The sequence below is a fragment of the Lithobates pipiens genome, unplaced genomic scaffold (genome assembly GCF_037356315.1).
Source record: "Lithobates pipiens isolate NorthernLeopardFrog02 unplaced genomic scaffold, aLitPip1_a1.2 Scaffold_28, whole genome shotgun sequence".
NCBI classification, from domain to species: Eukaryota; Metazoa; Chordata; class Amphibia; order Anura; family Ranidae; genus Lithobates; species Lithobates pipiens.
Window position 1 is genome coordinate 29,973,352 of NW_027507789.1, and position 14,151 is coordinate 29,987,502.

The 14,151-nt window shown below is 43.1% G+C and overlaps 1 protein-coding gene across 5 annotated transcripts in view; it reads right to left on the minus strand.

The window, feature by feature from the left end:
• Nucleotides 1-14,151, minus strand: part of PHF20 (PHD finger protein 20) — a 96,128-nt gene that overhangs the window by 39,974 nt on the left and 42,003 nt on the right. For all 5 annotated transcript variants that reach the window (XM_077458996.1, XM_077458993.1, XM_077458995.1 and 2 more), the window contains exons 7-9: nt 12,099-12,200; nt 10,110-10,313; nt 6,471-6,665 (exon numbers count right to left, since the gene is read on the minus strand). In XM_077458996.1, coding sequence (XP_077315122.1) covers nt 6,471-6,665; nt 10,110-10,313; nt 12,099-12,200 — 501 coding nt within the window. The remainder of the gene's footprint in view (nt 1-6,470; nt 6,666-10,109; nt 10,314-12,098; nt 12,201-14,151) is intronic.

The following is a 14,151-nucleotide window of genomic DNA, read 5'->3' on the forward strand; positions in this document are numbered from 1 at the left end:
GCCCACCAATGCAGCCCATCAGTGCCGCCTAATCAGCGCACTTCAATGAAGGAGAAAAATTACCCGTTTGCAAAATTTTATAACAAACTAACTATTAAAACATGATTTTTTTTTTGCATCTTTTTTTGTTTGTTTAGCAAAAAATAAAACTCCGAGCTGTAACTAAATACCACCAAAAGAAAGCTCTATTTGTGGGAAAAAAATTATAAAAATTTCATTTGGGTACAGTGTTGTATGCCCGCGCAATTGTCATTCAAAGTGCATCAGCGCTGAAAGCTGAAAATTGGTCTGGGACTGAGGGGGGGGGGGGGGGTTTAAGTGCCCAGTAAGCAAGTGGTTAAACAAAACGTGCATGCTTGTTACCTTTGCAGTGGTAAATACTGTCCAGGGTTCAGACTGCATATCCCCTTGACCTCCATTTACCCCCCCTGCATGACAAGGCCACTTTTTGCAATTAAGGCACAGAGTTGCTTTAACTGACAATTGCACAGTCGTGCAACACTGTACCCAAATAATATTTATGTAATTTTTTTCCCCACAAATAGAGCTCTCTTTTAGTGGTATTTAAATCACAATTTTTTTGTGCTATAAAAAAAAAAAAAAGAAAAAAAAAAAGACCAATATGTATTCCGCTACGTTTTTGGTAGGGTGAAAAATAAATAAATGTCAATACGTGTATACTGATTGGTTTACGCGAACATTATAGCGTCTACAAACGATGGGATATATACTGGAATTTTTATTTATTTTATACTAGTAATGGCAGCAATCAGTGGCTTATAGCGGAACTGTGATATAGCGGCGGACAGACACTGACACTTTTTGGGAACCAGCGACACTAATACAGCGATCAATGCTAAAAACATACACTGTCACTGTACTATTGACACTGGCTGTGAAGGGGTTAAACATCTAGGTTGATCAAAGGGTTAAAATGTGTGCTACTTTCACCAGGGGAAGAGATGGATTCTAGTCCCTGCTTTGCAGGAACACAAAATCCACCTCTTACCCTATCAGAACAGCCATCTGCCTTTACACAGGCAGATGCCCGTGCTGTTTTATTTACAGAGCAACGGGTGCTGGAGGACATTGTGTGCCCGGCACACATTATGTGTATATATATATATATATTTTAGGGCGGTCAGCAAGGGGTTAAGCTGCACACTAAAATAATGGCTCTCGCTGCAGAATGCATAACCTTATGAGAATTGCAGAATCTACTTGGCTGAAGAGCAATCTTTACCAAGGGCCTCCTCCCTAGACTGCCAGAGGGATCAAGAAAACACTAGATCTGACACAGCCAGAATGATCATTTCCTGCACAAAGACAGACCCTGCACAATAAATGAGGTACCATTACAAAGAGTTGCATTGTCCAGATTAAACAATGTCATCAGAATTCTAATTTGCAAGTCATTCTGTCGATTTTCTAAAGTCATTAAAGCAGAACTTCACTTTCACTCAACGCTGACAATTTTTAAGCCTTATGCTGCCAAGCATTAAATAGATATACTTTTTCCTAACATTTACCTCTTACCACCGGCTGTTCACATATAAGTGACCTCTTGGAGGCTGGGCTTTAATGCCAAGAGGCCGCATATATGCGCCCCTGTGTAAACACAAAACTGTGCTGAGAGGGTGCATCCTGCATGCTCCCACCACAGTCACAGACGGGGACCAGAAAGCTCCTGATAAATACTTGCAATCGGAAACTTTACGATCATATGACTGCTGTAACAGCCAACAGCAGCAGTCACATGATCCGAACGCTCAGCCCCCTGGCATCTAGAAGTTCTTAAAGGGGTTAAACTTATTTCTTCAGTTACTTCTTGGTTTCCAGGAGTCTTCAGAAGGGGATGAGGGGTTATCTCAGCTCAGCACAATCTCCTGCCTGTGTGTTTGGTTTTTGAGTTTTGTTTCTCCCCCCCCCCCCTTTTTTTTTTTTTTTTCTCTGATGTAGATGTGGATGCAGATGTGGATGCAGATATCTGGGGATATTCCCTTTATATGCACACAAATCATGTACATGACATCTTCATACCACATATGTGGGCCTATATATATAAAATAAAAATATATATGTCTAATTCCGATTATGTTGGGATTTCCATCACAGGCGTGGCTTACCATACGGGCAGGCTGCCTACGTTTGCACCTACTTCCTACAACCTTTGTGGGGCATAGGGTTTTTGTCGTGTGACCGCTCGTGAGCCGCGCCTCTGGGCTTCCGACCCTCACCCCACTGCTGGACTCTGTGGCGAGATGTATGGACCATGTACCTTCTTTAATTTGTGAGGGACGTCTAAGCATGAACCTGGGTAAACTCCACCATTAAGCATTATAATTTACGTGAACCTCTCAGCAATACTATATTGGGTAACTACACTAACAAATTTAGAATATGTTTAATATTAATACTATTCGATAGATTTATTAAGTTTTATCTTGTCTCTCTATCAACAGACCATCTCTGAAGAAGACCCTAGTGGTTGAAACGCGTTAGAACTATAATTTTTTTGCTGTTACTAATTTTATACAGTATATTTATAGTTAGGTCTGCTTAGTGTATGCCCATTGATGTTATTGTATTTTTTGTATACAAAAGCTTGGTTCTATCTATTTTTTGTTTTAAATACCTGGGTGAAGCTCATGTTTTTACCATACAATAAAATAATCTTTTTTTATATTATGCTACGCTTATTGTTTATTGCTGCCTAAAAACCTCGTTGGTGGGGGAATTTGTTTTATTTTTTCGATTTATAGGGGTGAGCAGCACCCTTCTTGCTCTTGTCAGCAGTGTGTTCTTTCCAATATCAGCTCAGCACAATCTCCTGCCTACATGCCTAAGCTAAGGGGTGGATGGATTCCAGGAAGTTAATGCTACACAATCATCTGCACTTATTCAAGAGGGCTACAGCCAGAAATGCTGGGAAGTGTTTTTTCAAAAGTAATTTTATATTATATATATATATATATATATATATATATATACACACACACACACACATACACACACACACACACACACACATATACATACATGCATGCATACACACACACACACACACACACACACACACAGGCCATGTCCACATGAGTGTGGACTGCAGGAAGGAGTTTAATCGCACACCTTCCCTCACCTGCAGAAAACAACATATATATGACTGCTTAGGAGATGCGTGGTGGTACCATTAATCCTAAGGGCTCCTCCATGCACTGGGAACTGCACTAACATTAATCCAAAAACCTGGCACACACCAGCGGGTTGCACAAAATAAAAGCAGTTAGCTCTGGTCAGGGCCGCTGTACTAACCATGCAAGGTTAGTTCCCCGATCTCCCCCACTGAGTTTGTGTTCTGACAGAGGGGACAGGCCTCCTGCCAGAACACTCCGATTAGCGCTCTGTGTCATTGGCTAAGAGCTCTGATCTAGAGTAGATCAGCCACTGGTTTTCCAGCATGTACGCCCGCCATACACATGGCAGAACGTCGGCTGTTTTTTGTAAACCTGCAAATGTCTCAACATTCTGCCCGTGTATGGGGCTTAAGGGCACAGTCACACACTGGGAACTGCAGCTTCCCTGCGGTAACATTTTCTGAAAAAAATGAAGGGACCTTTTCCCTACATTTTCTGGGGGGGGGGGTCAGGAACAACCGCCCATTCAAATGCAGCCCCAGGGAAACTTAATAGATGAGAACAAAGTCTCAAAATATTCCCTGCCCTTTTCACCCCTGATGCCTGCATATGTTTTATAACAAATCACAATGCAAATATCTTTAGCACTTTTCCCTATGCAGTCACATAACTGCAACTCATGGAGCCAGTGGAAAGGAGCGCTCTACCCCTTCCACTATTGCTAGTGAAGTAGAGGTCAGCAGCCGACATTGCTTTTCTATGGAATGGCCCACCATGTTACACAGAGGAGCCAGAAGCTCTGCGCTCACGTGACCACATAGAACAAAAAGCAATAAAAATAAAGTAATGCACATTGCGATTTGGTATAACATACGCAGGGACTGGGCCATGGGGAGAAAGGACATTCTTCCAGGTAGTGCTGTAATGCAGGCAAAATAAAGTACACCGACAAAAACCCACTGGAGTATGAACCTTCTACAGCCCCAACCCAAAATGTACCAGATAGAACATTCAGGGGATTCATGGCAGAGGAATAGGGAGCAGAAAGGTGTGTCAGGTTAAAGCTGCAGACAGATAAAAGCCAACCATGTAAATCAGTTAGGGCTTCCCTAAAAGAAAATAAATGTTTCTAAATACAGCTAGTACAAGTATCTAGCTTGTATGTATACTGCCTTTTAGTACTCTCCAAAGTACTCTGGCAGAGGGAGGGACAGTACTGTCAGCCGATCAAACTTCAGAGCACTGCACAGTGATTTCAGTCTAACATTGGGAGTCTGCTTACAGGAAGATCACAGAACAACAATCGCATTAGTATGGCACTGCTCTCTCATTTCCCAATCAACAGGCAGAAGGCTTTTTCTTAAGTAGATATACTGCTTAAAAGCGGAGGTCCACCCTAAAATGGACCTTCCGCTCATCGGATTCCTCCCCCCCTCCGGCGCCACAATTGGCACCTTTCAGGGGGGAGGGGGGTGCAGTTACCTGGATAAAACCTGGAAGAGTTCTGCACATTAAGGTTTACAAAAATGCCCAAAAAAAAAAAGGTAATTTCCTACTTTCTGGAAAGGCTCACTGACCATCTCAGAAGTCTACACCAAGATACTCTAAGGCTTTTCTACTATAGAGACGCAGCTGCTTTCCCCAGAACACTGAGAAATATAATGAAGGCTGACCCTTTTATTCAAAAATGTGTCTGGAAAACACATTGGGGTTATTTACTAAAACCGGAGAGGGCAAAATCTGCTGCAGCTCTGCATAAAAAGTTTCCATGTTTGATTGCCAAAACTTAATAGAACCGGCTGAATATAGAAGCCGATTGGCTGCCCTGACCAGCTGTGCCAGATTCTGAGTGCTCCAGTTTTAGTAAATGTTCCCCACTGTGAAACAAAACAGCTATTTCATCAGAACACAAAGGGTAACACTCTGCAACCAAGTTTGTTAAAATCCTTAGAACTCACAATTTCCCTCAACTAAAGTGCAGTTATATTTTTAACAGAGTTAATGGCCTTTCTTTCTCCCATGTAGCCCAAAGACTGGATCCTGGGAGAAGGGAAGGTCACAAGCTCCTCTATACTCAAATATATCCAGTATTTCTGAGGTTTCCAGACAGTGAGGGAGCATAGGGAAGGAAAATATCAGTGCCATAGCAAAGAGTCTGTTTTTTGGCCTGAATGGACAAAGATAATTTTCTCTTGGGAAGGGCATTTCAGATCCATCCTAAAGTTCTAAAGCCCCGTACACACGAGCGGACCTTTCAACATCCAAAGTCCGACGGAATGATTCCGTCAGACTTTTCGATCGTGTGTGGGCTGCAACGGACTTTTGATTCGCAAAAGTCTGACGGACTTTAGAAAATGGAACATGCTTCAAATTTTTCCGACGGAACTCCGCCGGACCCAGTTCCTACCGAAAAATTTGCTCGTGTGTATGCTATTCCGATGGACTAAAACCGACGCTAGGGCAGCTATTGGCTACTGGCTATGAACTTCCTTATTCTAGTCCAGTCGTACGTCATCACGTTCGAATCCGTCGGAGTTTGGTGTGATTGTGTGTGGCCAAGTCCGTTCATTCGAAAAGTCCGTCAGAACTCTGTCGGAACTCCGGCAGAACTCCTTCGGAAGTCTGTCGGACTTAATCCCTCGAAAAGTCCGCTCGTGTGTATGCGGCATAACAGTTTACCACATACAGAGACACTATATGTATGGGAGGTTAGCCGAAAACCAATTGGTGGGGCCTGAAAATAGGTTTGTATAGCCCGGCTTTACGAAGAGCGCTTTGTATCTGGTCCACCTCATCTGATAACCCTTATGCACCAGTTTGGTTCTATAGAGCTTGCACCCACAAAAACCCGACCCAGCACTGGCTGCTCCAATATTTTAATCTGATTAGTTTCTTTTAAAACCAAAAACATTAGTGTCCGCTCAGATACTTAAGATAAGTTCAGCACATTCCTGTAGCTGCATGATCTCCAACTCTACGGACACCAAAATAAAGCCACCAAAGATGTCACATGACACAAGCCACCTATTACCAGGTAGGAACAATGAAATGGATCGCTGTGCTAGGCGAGAATGATAATCCACTAGAAAGGAAGGGCCGAGTGCTAGCTGCGTCTCGAAACTGTGAACATGTAGACAAAAATATGAAAAAATTTGTTGTATACCAACTTTCGTCCAACAGGTTGATTGAAATAGTCCTCGTGGAAGTCTTTCAATAAACCCGCTGGACAAATGTTGGACTGCAGCAAATGTTTCTATCTACCAGATAAAGCAAGGGTTCAAGTGTTTTTCTATAGGGAAACCAAAATGGCACTTCATCTGTGTAAGAAGTATTCACCTGTTGCTGCAGGGACAGCCGGGACCTCTTCAGCATCTTCTTGTACAGGAGGGACTTTCTCTTCATCGTCTGGTTTGACCTCTGGAATACCATTCACAACATTGGTTTCAACAGGCTCTACTGACTCTTCTACTGATGGTGGCTCCTTGACTTCAGGAGTTTCAGGCTCAGCCAGGGCACACTCCTCTGGCTTAACTTTAAACAAATTAAAAAGTAAAGTGTCATTAAACCCAGACTATGAAATACAGGTCTACAACAGAGCGATCATACTCACAAAACCACTAAAAGCATTGGTTTAGTGTAGAGTGAAACATACCTGGTTGATCTTTCCTTCAATTGTCCCTCCCCATCTTCTGTGTCCCCACTGCAGGCTGTGATTGTGTACACCAGCTGGTGTCCTCTACTGAGCATGCTCATATTTCAGTTCACCTCCAAGCCCTTCATTTTTCCCCTTTTTCTTATGTGTGCATCCCATGCGATTAGTCACACATATGGGCGTATACCCCAAGGGGTTTGGCATTCTGGGGAGGCAGGGCAGGGCTTGCGACCACCATGATTGGCAGTCACCTGAATGGAAAACTCCTGATCGTAAGAAACGATCAGGAGCTTTTCATGAGCCGCCGTTCCCTGTGTCGGGAGCATGCACCATCGGCGCTAATGCACACAAATATGCGCCCCCTCTGCGCAAAGGCCCACTTATTTGCACGTGGTCAACACCTAGTGGTTAATTTCTATTGCAATAAATATATTAAATCGAATATCTAAAAAAAATATATAAAAAAAATATATAAAAAAAGGAAAAAGCCTTGGATGCAGATGCACTTCGAACAAAGTGAGAGCTAGTGTCAGTCATCTTTGGCTCCGCCTATGCCATTAAGCACAAAATTTTTTTTTTTTAAATTAATAAAAGATTCATTGGGAGCTATAAAACAATTACTTGATATTTAGAATTTAAGATTTGAATTGCTCTTTTGAAACTTGTTTTGTTTTTTTAGTCATGTGACTGGCACAGCACCAATCAGAGCTGGCCAGACACAGACTCACCCTGTAGAGAGTAATAGAAGCCCCTCTTAAGGATCTTTCCCTGCAGGTGTCAAAGAACAGGGCAATATCATGTGAGCACACAACGCTGCAGGAATAAGGTACTGAAAGCGGAGTTCCACCCCTTTTTCATTTTACTTTTCATTTTATTAAAAGTCAGCAGCTACAAAAAGCATAGCTGCCGACTTAATAAATCAACACATCGATGTGGCCTCCTGGAGGCTAGATCCTCTCCCCCGCCTCTCCTCAATAATGGCAACTGTGGGCACCTGGCCGTGACAGCTTCACGGCCGGGCGCGCACTGCGCATGTGCGAGTTGCGCTGTGCTCTCCTTGGCCAGCCGATCTTCTGGGACCCGAGTTGTGTGCCAGAAGATGGATGGCAGGGACGGGCCGCCTAGAGCGAGAGGAGTCGTCAGCTAGGCGGCCAAAGATAGGAAACAGGAAGTGGGACAGGATTTCCCACGAAAAAAAGGGTACATACTCCCCTCCCCCAAAAAAATGACATTCCAAATGTGGCATGTCAGGGAACGGAGGAGTGCTTAAAGCAGAAGTTCCAATTTTGTGTGGAACTCCACTTTAAGACTTAAAAAAAAACAAAAATACATACAGTGGCATAATATACACTTAGAGGTCACTCTATTTAGGTACACCAGTTCAATTGCTTGGTAACACAAATTGCTAATCAGCCAATCACATGGCAACAGCTCAATGCATTTAGGCATCTAGATGTGGTCAAGACAACTTGCTGAAGTTCAAACCGAACCATCAGAATGGGGGGGGGGGGGGAGTGATTTAACTGACTTTAAACGTGGTATGACTGTTGGTGCCAGACGGGCTGGTCCAAATATTTCAAAATCTGCTGATCTACTAGGATTTTCAAGCACAACCATCTCTTGGGTTTACAGAGAATGGTCAGAAAAAGAGAAAATATCCAGTGAGCGGCAGATCTGTGGCTGAAAATGCCTTGTTAATCCTTCCATAATAATTTTTGAACAAGAAAATGCCTTGTTGATGTCAAAGACGAATGGGCAGATAATTTGAGATGATAGAAATGCAACGGTAACTCCAATAACCACTCGTTACAACCAAGGTATGCAGAATACCATCTCTGAAAGCATAACACATCGAGCTTTGAAGCAGATGGGCTACAGCAGCAAAGACCACACTGGGTGCCACCCGTGTCAGTTAAGAACAGGAAACGGAGGCTACAATTAGCACAGGCTCACCAAAATTGGACAATAAAAGATTGGAAAAACGTTGCCTGGTCTGAGTCCTCCGGATTTCAGGTGCGACGTTAAGATGGGTCAGAATTTGGCGTAAACATGAAAGCATGGATTCATCCTGCGTTGTATCAATGATTCAGGCTGGTGGTGGTATAAAGGGTGGGTGGGGGATATTGTCTTGGCACCCTTTGGGGTCCTTAGTACCAATTGAGCACCGCTTATATGCCACAGCCTACCCGAGTATTGTTGCAGACCATGTCCACCACTTTATGACTACAGTGTACTCATCTTCTGATGGGTTCTTCCAGCAGGATAATGCTCCATGTCACAAAGCTCAAATCATCTCAAACATGACAATGAGGTCACTTGTACTCCAGTGTCACCAGATTTCAATCCAAATAGAGCACCTTTGGGATGTGGTGAAATGAGAAATTTGCAGCCAACAAATCTGCAGCAACTGTGTGATGCCATCATGTCACTATGGACCAAAAACCCTGAGGAATGTTTCCAACACCTTGTGGAATCTATACCATAAAGAATTAAAGCGGGAGTAAACCCAGTTTAAAAAAAAAAAAAAAACAAACACTTAAATTCCCGGCATGCCGGAAATGCTAACTTTCACATTGGTTGTGCTCTCAAACAAACTTTCAAACCATCCAATGGCTGGTTTCATAACTGATCACATGTGCAGAATTATGGCAGTTGAAGAATCAGATGCCAAGATGGCAGCTTCCTTGACCGAAAACAAAGTGGAAGTAAACCCTTCTAAAGGCAGTTTCTGAAGGCAAGAGATGGTCCAACCCGGTACTAGCAAGGTGTACCTAATAAAGTGGTCGGAGAGTTTATATGAGGTGAATGAATTATGGCAATTAAAGAGGAAGTAAACCTGATGAGTTTACTTCCGCTTTCATTCCCTGCAAAGGCAAAGCATAATGGACTACTATGCATCGCATAGTAGTCCATTATGTGTCACTTACCTGACACAGGAGCCAGCGATGTCACCGCTGTCCCCTGAAGTCCGGCGCATCCATCTTTTCGGTGGGGTCTCGCAGCTCCGCCGCTGTCATTCGGCAGAGCCGCGATGACGTCACTCCCGCGCATGCACACGGGAGCCGACACGCGCGGCAACTCCATTGATGGAAATGGCGCGCTCAGTGCGCCTGCGCGCCGCTGTCTGCAGGCAAATATCTCCTAAACCGTATAGGTTTAGGAGATATTTCTTGGACCTACAGGTAAGCCTTAATCTAGGCTTACCTGTAGGTCAAAAGTGGTTTGTAAGGATTTACAACCACTTTAAACACTACTCTATTTAGCATCACTTTAAATACTACAAATAACGATGAAGTCCTCTGTTAGACAAACAAACAGATTACCTTCTTGTTCCTCTGGTGAAGCACACTCCTGTGACGATTCTGTCTCGACAGACGTGGTAACCTCCATAGCACTTTGGTCCTCTGGACTCTCATTTGAAGAGGGCTTGCTATCCTTTTCCTCCTCAGCTTCTTCTTCAGGAGGTTGCGTTTCCTCGTCAGACCCATTTTCCTTTTTTGAAGGTGCATCTACAGTAACATTTTTTTCTGCAAATGACAGCCAAATTCAATAAGCACACTGAATTACAAATGAGAATTTTGCCAACTCTCCACCATCTTAGAATTAAAGGATAAGGTCACCTTTTGGGACATGTTAAATGCTCCATCTGTATTTAGGGTGGAACATGTAACATGTTCCAGCAGCTGCAGTTTCTTCCCCTCCTCCCCAGTGACAGCAATCGGGCATCTTCACTAGGTGCCCGTTGTCAGTGGTTGAAAAAACACGTGGCCTTGTGGGGGTCGGACCGTCCGGCCACGTCATTCATCTAGAGCCCTCTGTGGATGGGAGACTACAAGTCCCTTGCAGCTGTCAGTTCATAGTTTCAATGAACTATTGTGGCCCTGTTGGGTGCTCTGCCAGTCGATTGTTCCTTCCCGTCATTGAGTACCCGTCAGCCCGTACAAGGGGACAGATACACTGAGAAGTGTGCAGGAGGACCTGCTGATCGAGGGTGCATTGCTTTCCAGGCTCCAAATAAAACATAAATAAATCTACTTTTTATTACCTTTAAGTATTTCCCCAACATCAAAAATCACACACTGGATGACTGCAAAACCATTAGCTGCAAACTGTACAAACAAAATCTACATTTTACAATGGGGTGTCAAAAAATTCTTGAAATGATTCTGGCCAATACAAGGAAAACAACTTCAATTTACAGAAGTTATTCAAGGGCAGGTCATACTTGCTTTTCCATACTCGCTGTCACTGCATTGTCAATAAAAACAGTGCCAGATAGTTTGGAGGCATAGGAAACATGGGTCCTTGCCCAAAATTCAGCTTTCGCTAGCCAGGACTAAGCGCTATTGCATGTTTCGTGTACATTGCCCTTATACATTTCAACTTACTGAGCAATTCAAAAAAAAAAAAATAAAAAAAAAAAGCTGATGGTGGATTGGGGTACCGTTCGAACCCTCTCTCCAGCAGAAAGAACCTTCACAAATACAAAAGCCAAGAGACACCCACCACATCAAATGGCCAAATTCTTAAAGAGCTAATGAATTGCTTTCTGTTGTCCCAGAAAAGACATTGTGGCAAAGAGTGCAGTGTTAGAGATGTTATGCTCAAAATAGGGTTTCAGCCCACAAAAAAAAAAAAGTGTAAATTTGAGGCCTACAAAACTAAGCATTGGGACCCCCAAGAGCCCCAAAAAGTCCTATGCAACTTTGGTTTAGAAAACTAAAAAACTGTGCACGTCCTGATCACCTTCCGCAATGCCTGTGGTGCTTTTCAATGCGTCACTGTAGCATGCACAGTGTTGTAAGATTTGGGGTCTATTGTATACCTAAAGTAAAGGGTCTTGAGATAACCAAATACAAAATGTACCTACTTTCCTTTCAGCCCCTGTTCACAATTGTGTAGTTTCTCCAGTGTCTGCCATCGCGCTGCCATGCACCACAACGGAAATCACATTCTCTATAGTGCCCCTTTACATCAACATGGTGCAGCGTGATTTTTCTCTGTAAGGTGCAGCATTATTGCACTTTTTTTTGCCCCATAAACTTCAAAAGGTACCGTATAAAAAAAGCACAAGAAAAAAAAAAATACACACTATATAAATATTTTTCCCTGGATCTAAAGAATTTATCAGCAGTGCTTTGTGGAATTTTACTAGTAACAGTATTTTCATCTATGGCACCATTAAGACCACATTTGCTTCAATAATCAAACTCTAAAACACGCACAACAATTTTTTATAACTCGGTGACAAAAAAAAGCATGTAAACATGTATGGTTTTTAAGATGCTAAAATGACAAAGGGTTAGGTTTACTTTTCTCTAGGCGTGGACGCTTAGGACGAATTTCAGAGCCAACAGAGATTTTTCTCCTCCTCAGTTCCAATGTTACTGGTTGAAGGGTCTGTGAAGAAGAATCTGTCATGATAAAAAATAAATTTTAGGAGTAAAGTCCTTACTAACCACTCTACAATAAACGTATTTCAAATAAGCTGCCATGTTCTCCCATGTGCATGCTCAGAATTAGAACTTGGCTGCCAGTAGTATTTTAAGGATCCAGAGATTACATCACGGATATGTAGGATTCCCGATCCCCAATTCCGGATGTGATTATTTATACAGCGGCTTGTTGTACAAATCTCAGGAATGGATGAACAGAAATACAAATTCTTTAACAGATAAAACAAATGCCACATACATACATTTCGTTTGTGCATACAGTTTGCCTGGGGGGCCAGCTTAAAACAAAAACAGGGCCAAAATATACAGTTAGCGCACCCATCTTAAAAGTTCACTTTAAAAAAAATAAAAGCACTTTATTTGCAGGTGAAATAAAATTAGCATTTACTCTTTTTTTTTTGGAGCCTGTAAGGCAGGTGTGCCCAACCAGTGGCCAAATGTGGACCGCGGAGCCCTCCGATGTGGCCCATGACCTCCTGCTCTGGGATGTTAGGTATTGTTGTGAATGAAGCTGGTGGTAGAGGAAGCAAGAGGTTGCAGAGCCACATAAGCCAATGCTTCCTGTATAGCTCCTGTCACAGGTGGCGTAATATCCAATGCACTCTGCCTGGGACAGCAACAGCCAGCGATACCTTAACCACTTCCCGACCAGCGCACTACGATGTACGTCGACAGAATGGCACGGGCAGGCATATTGGCGTACAGGTACGTCCAATATTCAATGCCGCTCCCTGCCATCGGGAGCACGCCGCCGGCGGCGCGCTCCCGCGCTGGTCGGGACCCCCGTGAGTCCGGTCGCGGGACCCGCGGACTCTATCGCCGCGGGTATCCCCGCGATCGTCTCACGGAGCGGCCGAATGGAGGAAATGCTGTGTAAACAGCATTTCTCCATTCTGCCTAGCAACTAGTGACGCTGATCTCTGCTCCATGTGATTGGAGCAGAGATCAGTGTTCACTAAATGAAAGCCCAACCCCCCCACAGTTAGTAACACACCCCTAGGAACACTTAACCCCTACACTGCCACCCACTGGTTAACCCCTTCACTGCCAGTGTCATTTACACAGGAATCACTGCATTTATATAGCAGTGATTACTGTATAAATGACAATGGTCCCAAAAATGTGTCAAAAATGTCCGATGGGTCCCCCACAATGTCGCAGTCACAATAAAAAATAAATAAATAATAAAAAAAAATAAAAAAAAAATAAAAGCTGATCGCCGCCATTACTAGTTAAAAAAAAAAAAAAAAATTATTAATAAAAATGCTATAAAACTATCCCCATTTTGTAAACGCTATAACTTTTGCGCAAACCAATCAATAATCGCTTATTGCGATTTTTTTGTTACCAAAAATATGTAGAAGAATATGTATCGGCCTAAACTGAGGAAAAAAAAATGTTTTTTTTTATATATTTTTGGGGGATATTTATTATAACAAAAAGTAAAAAATAATGTGTTTTTTTCAAAATTGTCGCTCCATTTTTGTTTATAGCGCAAAAAATAAAAACCGCAGGGGTGATCAAATACCACCAAAAGAAAGCTCTATTTGTGGGAAAAAAAGGACGTCAATTTTGTTTGGGAGCCACGTCGCACGACCGCGCAATTGTCAGTAATCGCAAAAAGTGGTCTGGTCTTTGACCAGCAAACTGGTCCGGTCTGCAAGTGGTTAAAGAGGGATTCCACCAAAAAAAAAAAAAAAAATATTAAAAGCCAGCAGCTATAAATACTACAGCTGCTGACTTTTAATAAATGGACACTCACCTGTCCCGGGTTCCAGCGATGCCGGCAGCCGAGGCCGATCGATCGCTCGGCCCTCGGCTGCTGCCGCCGCCATTCTAGGTGAGGGAATCAGGAAGTGAAGCGAATCGGCTTCACTTCCCGGTTCCCTACTGCGCATGCGCGAGTAGC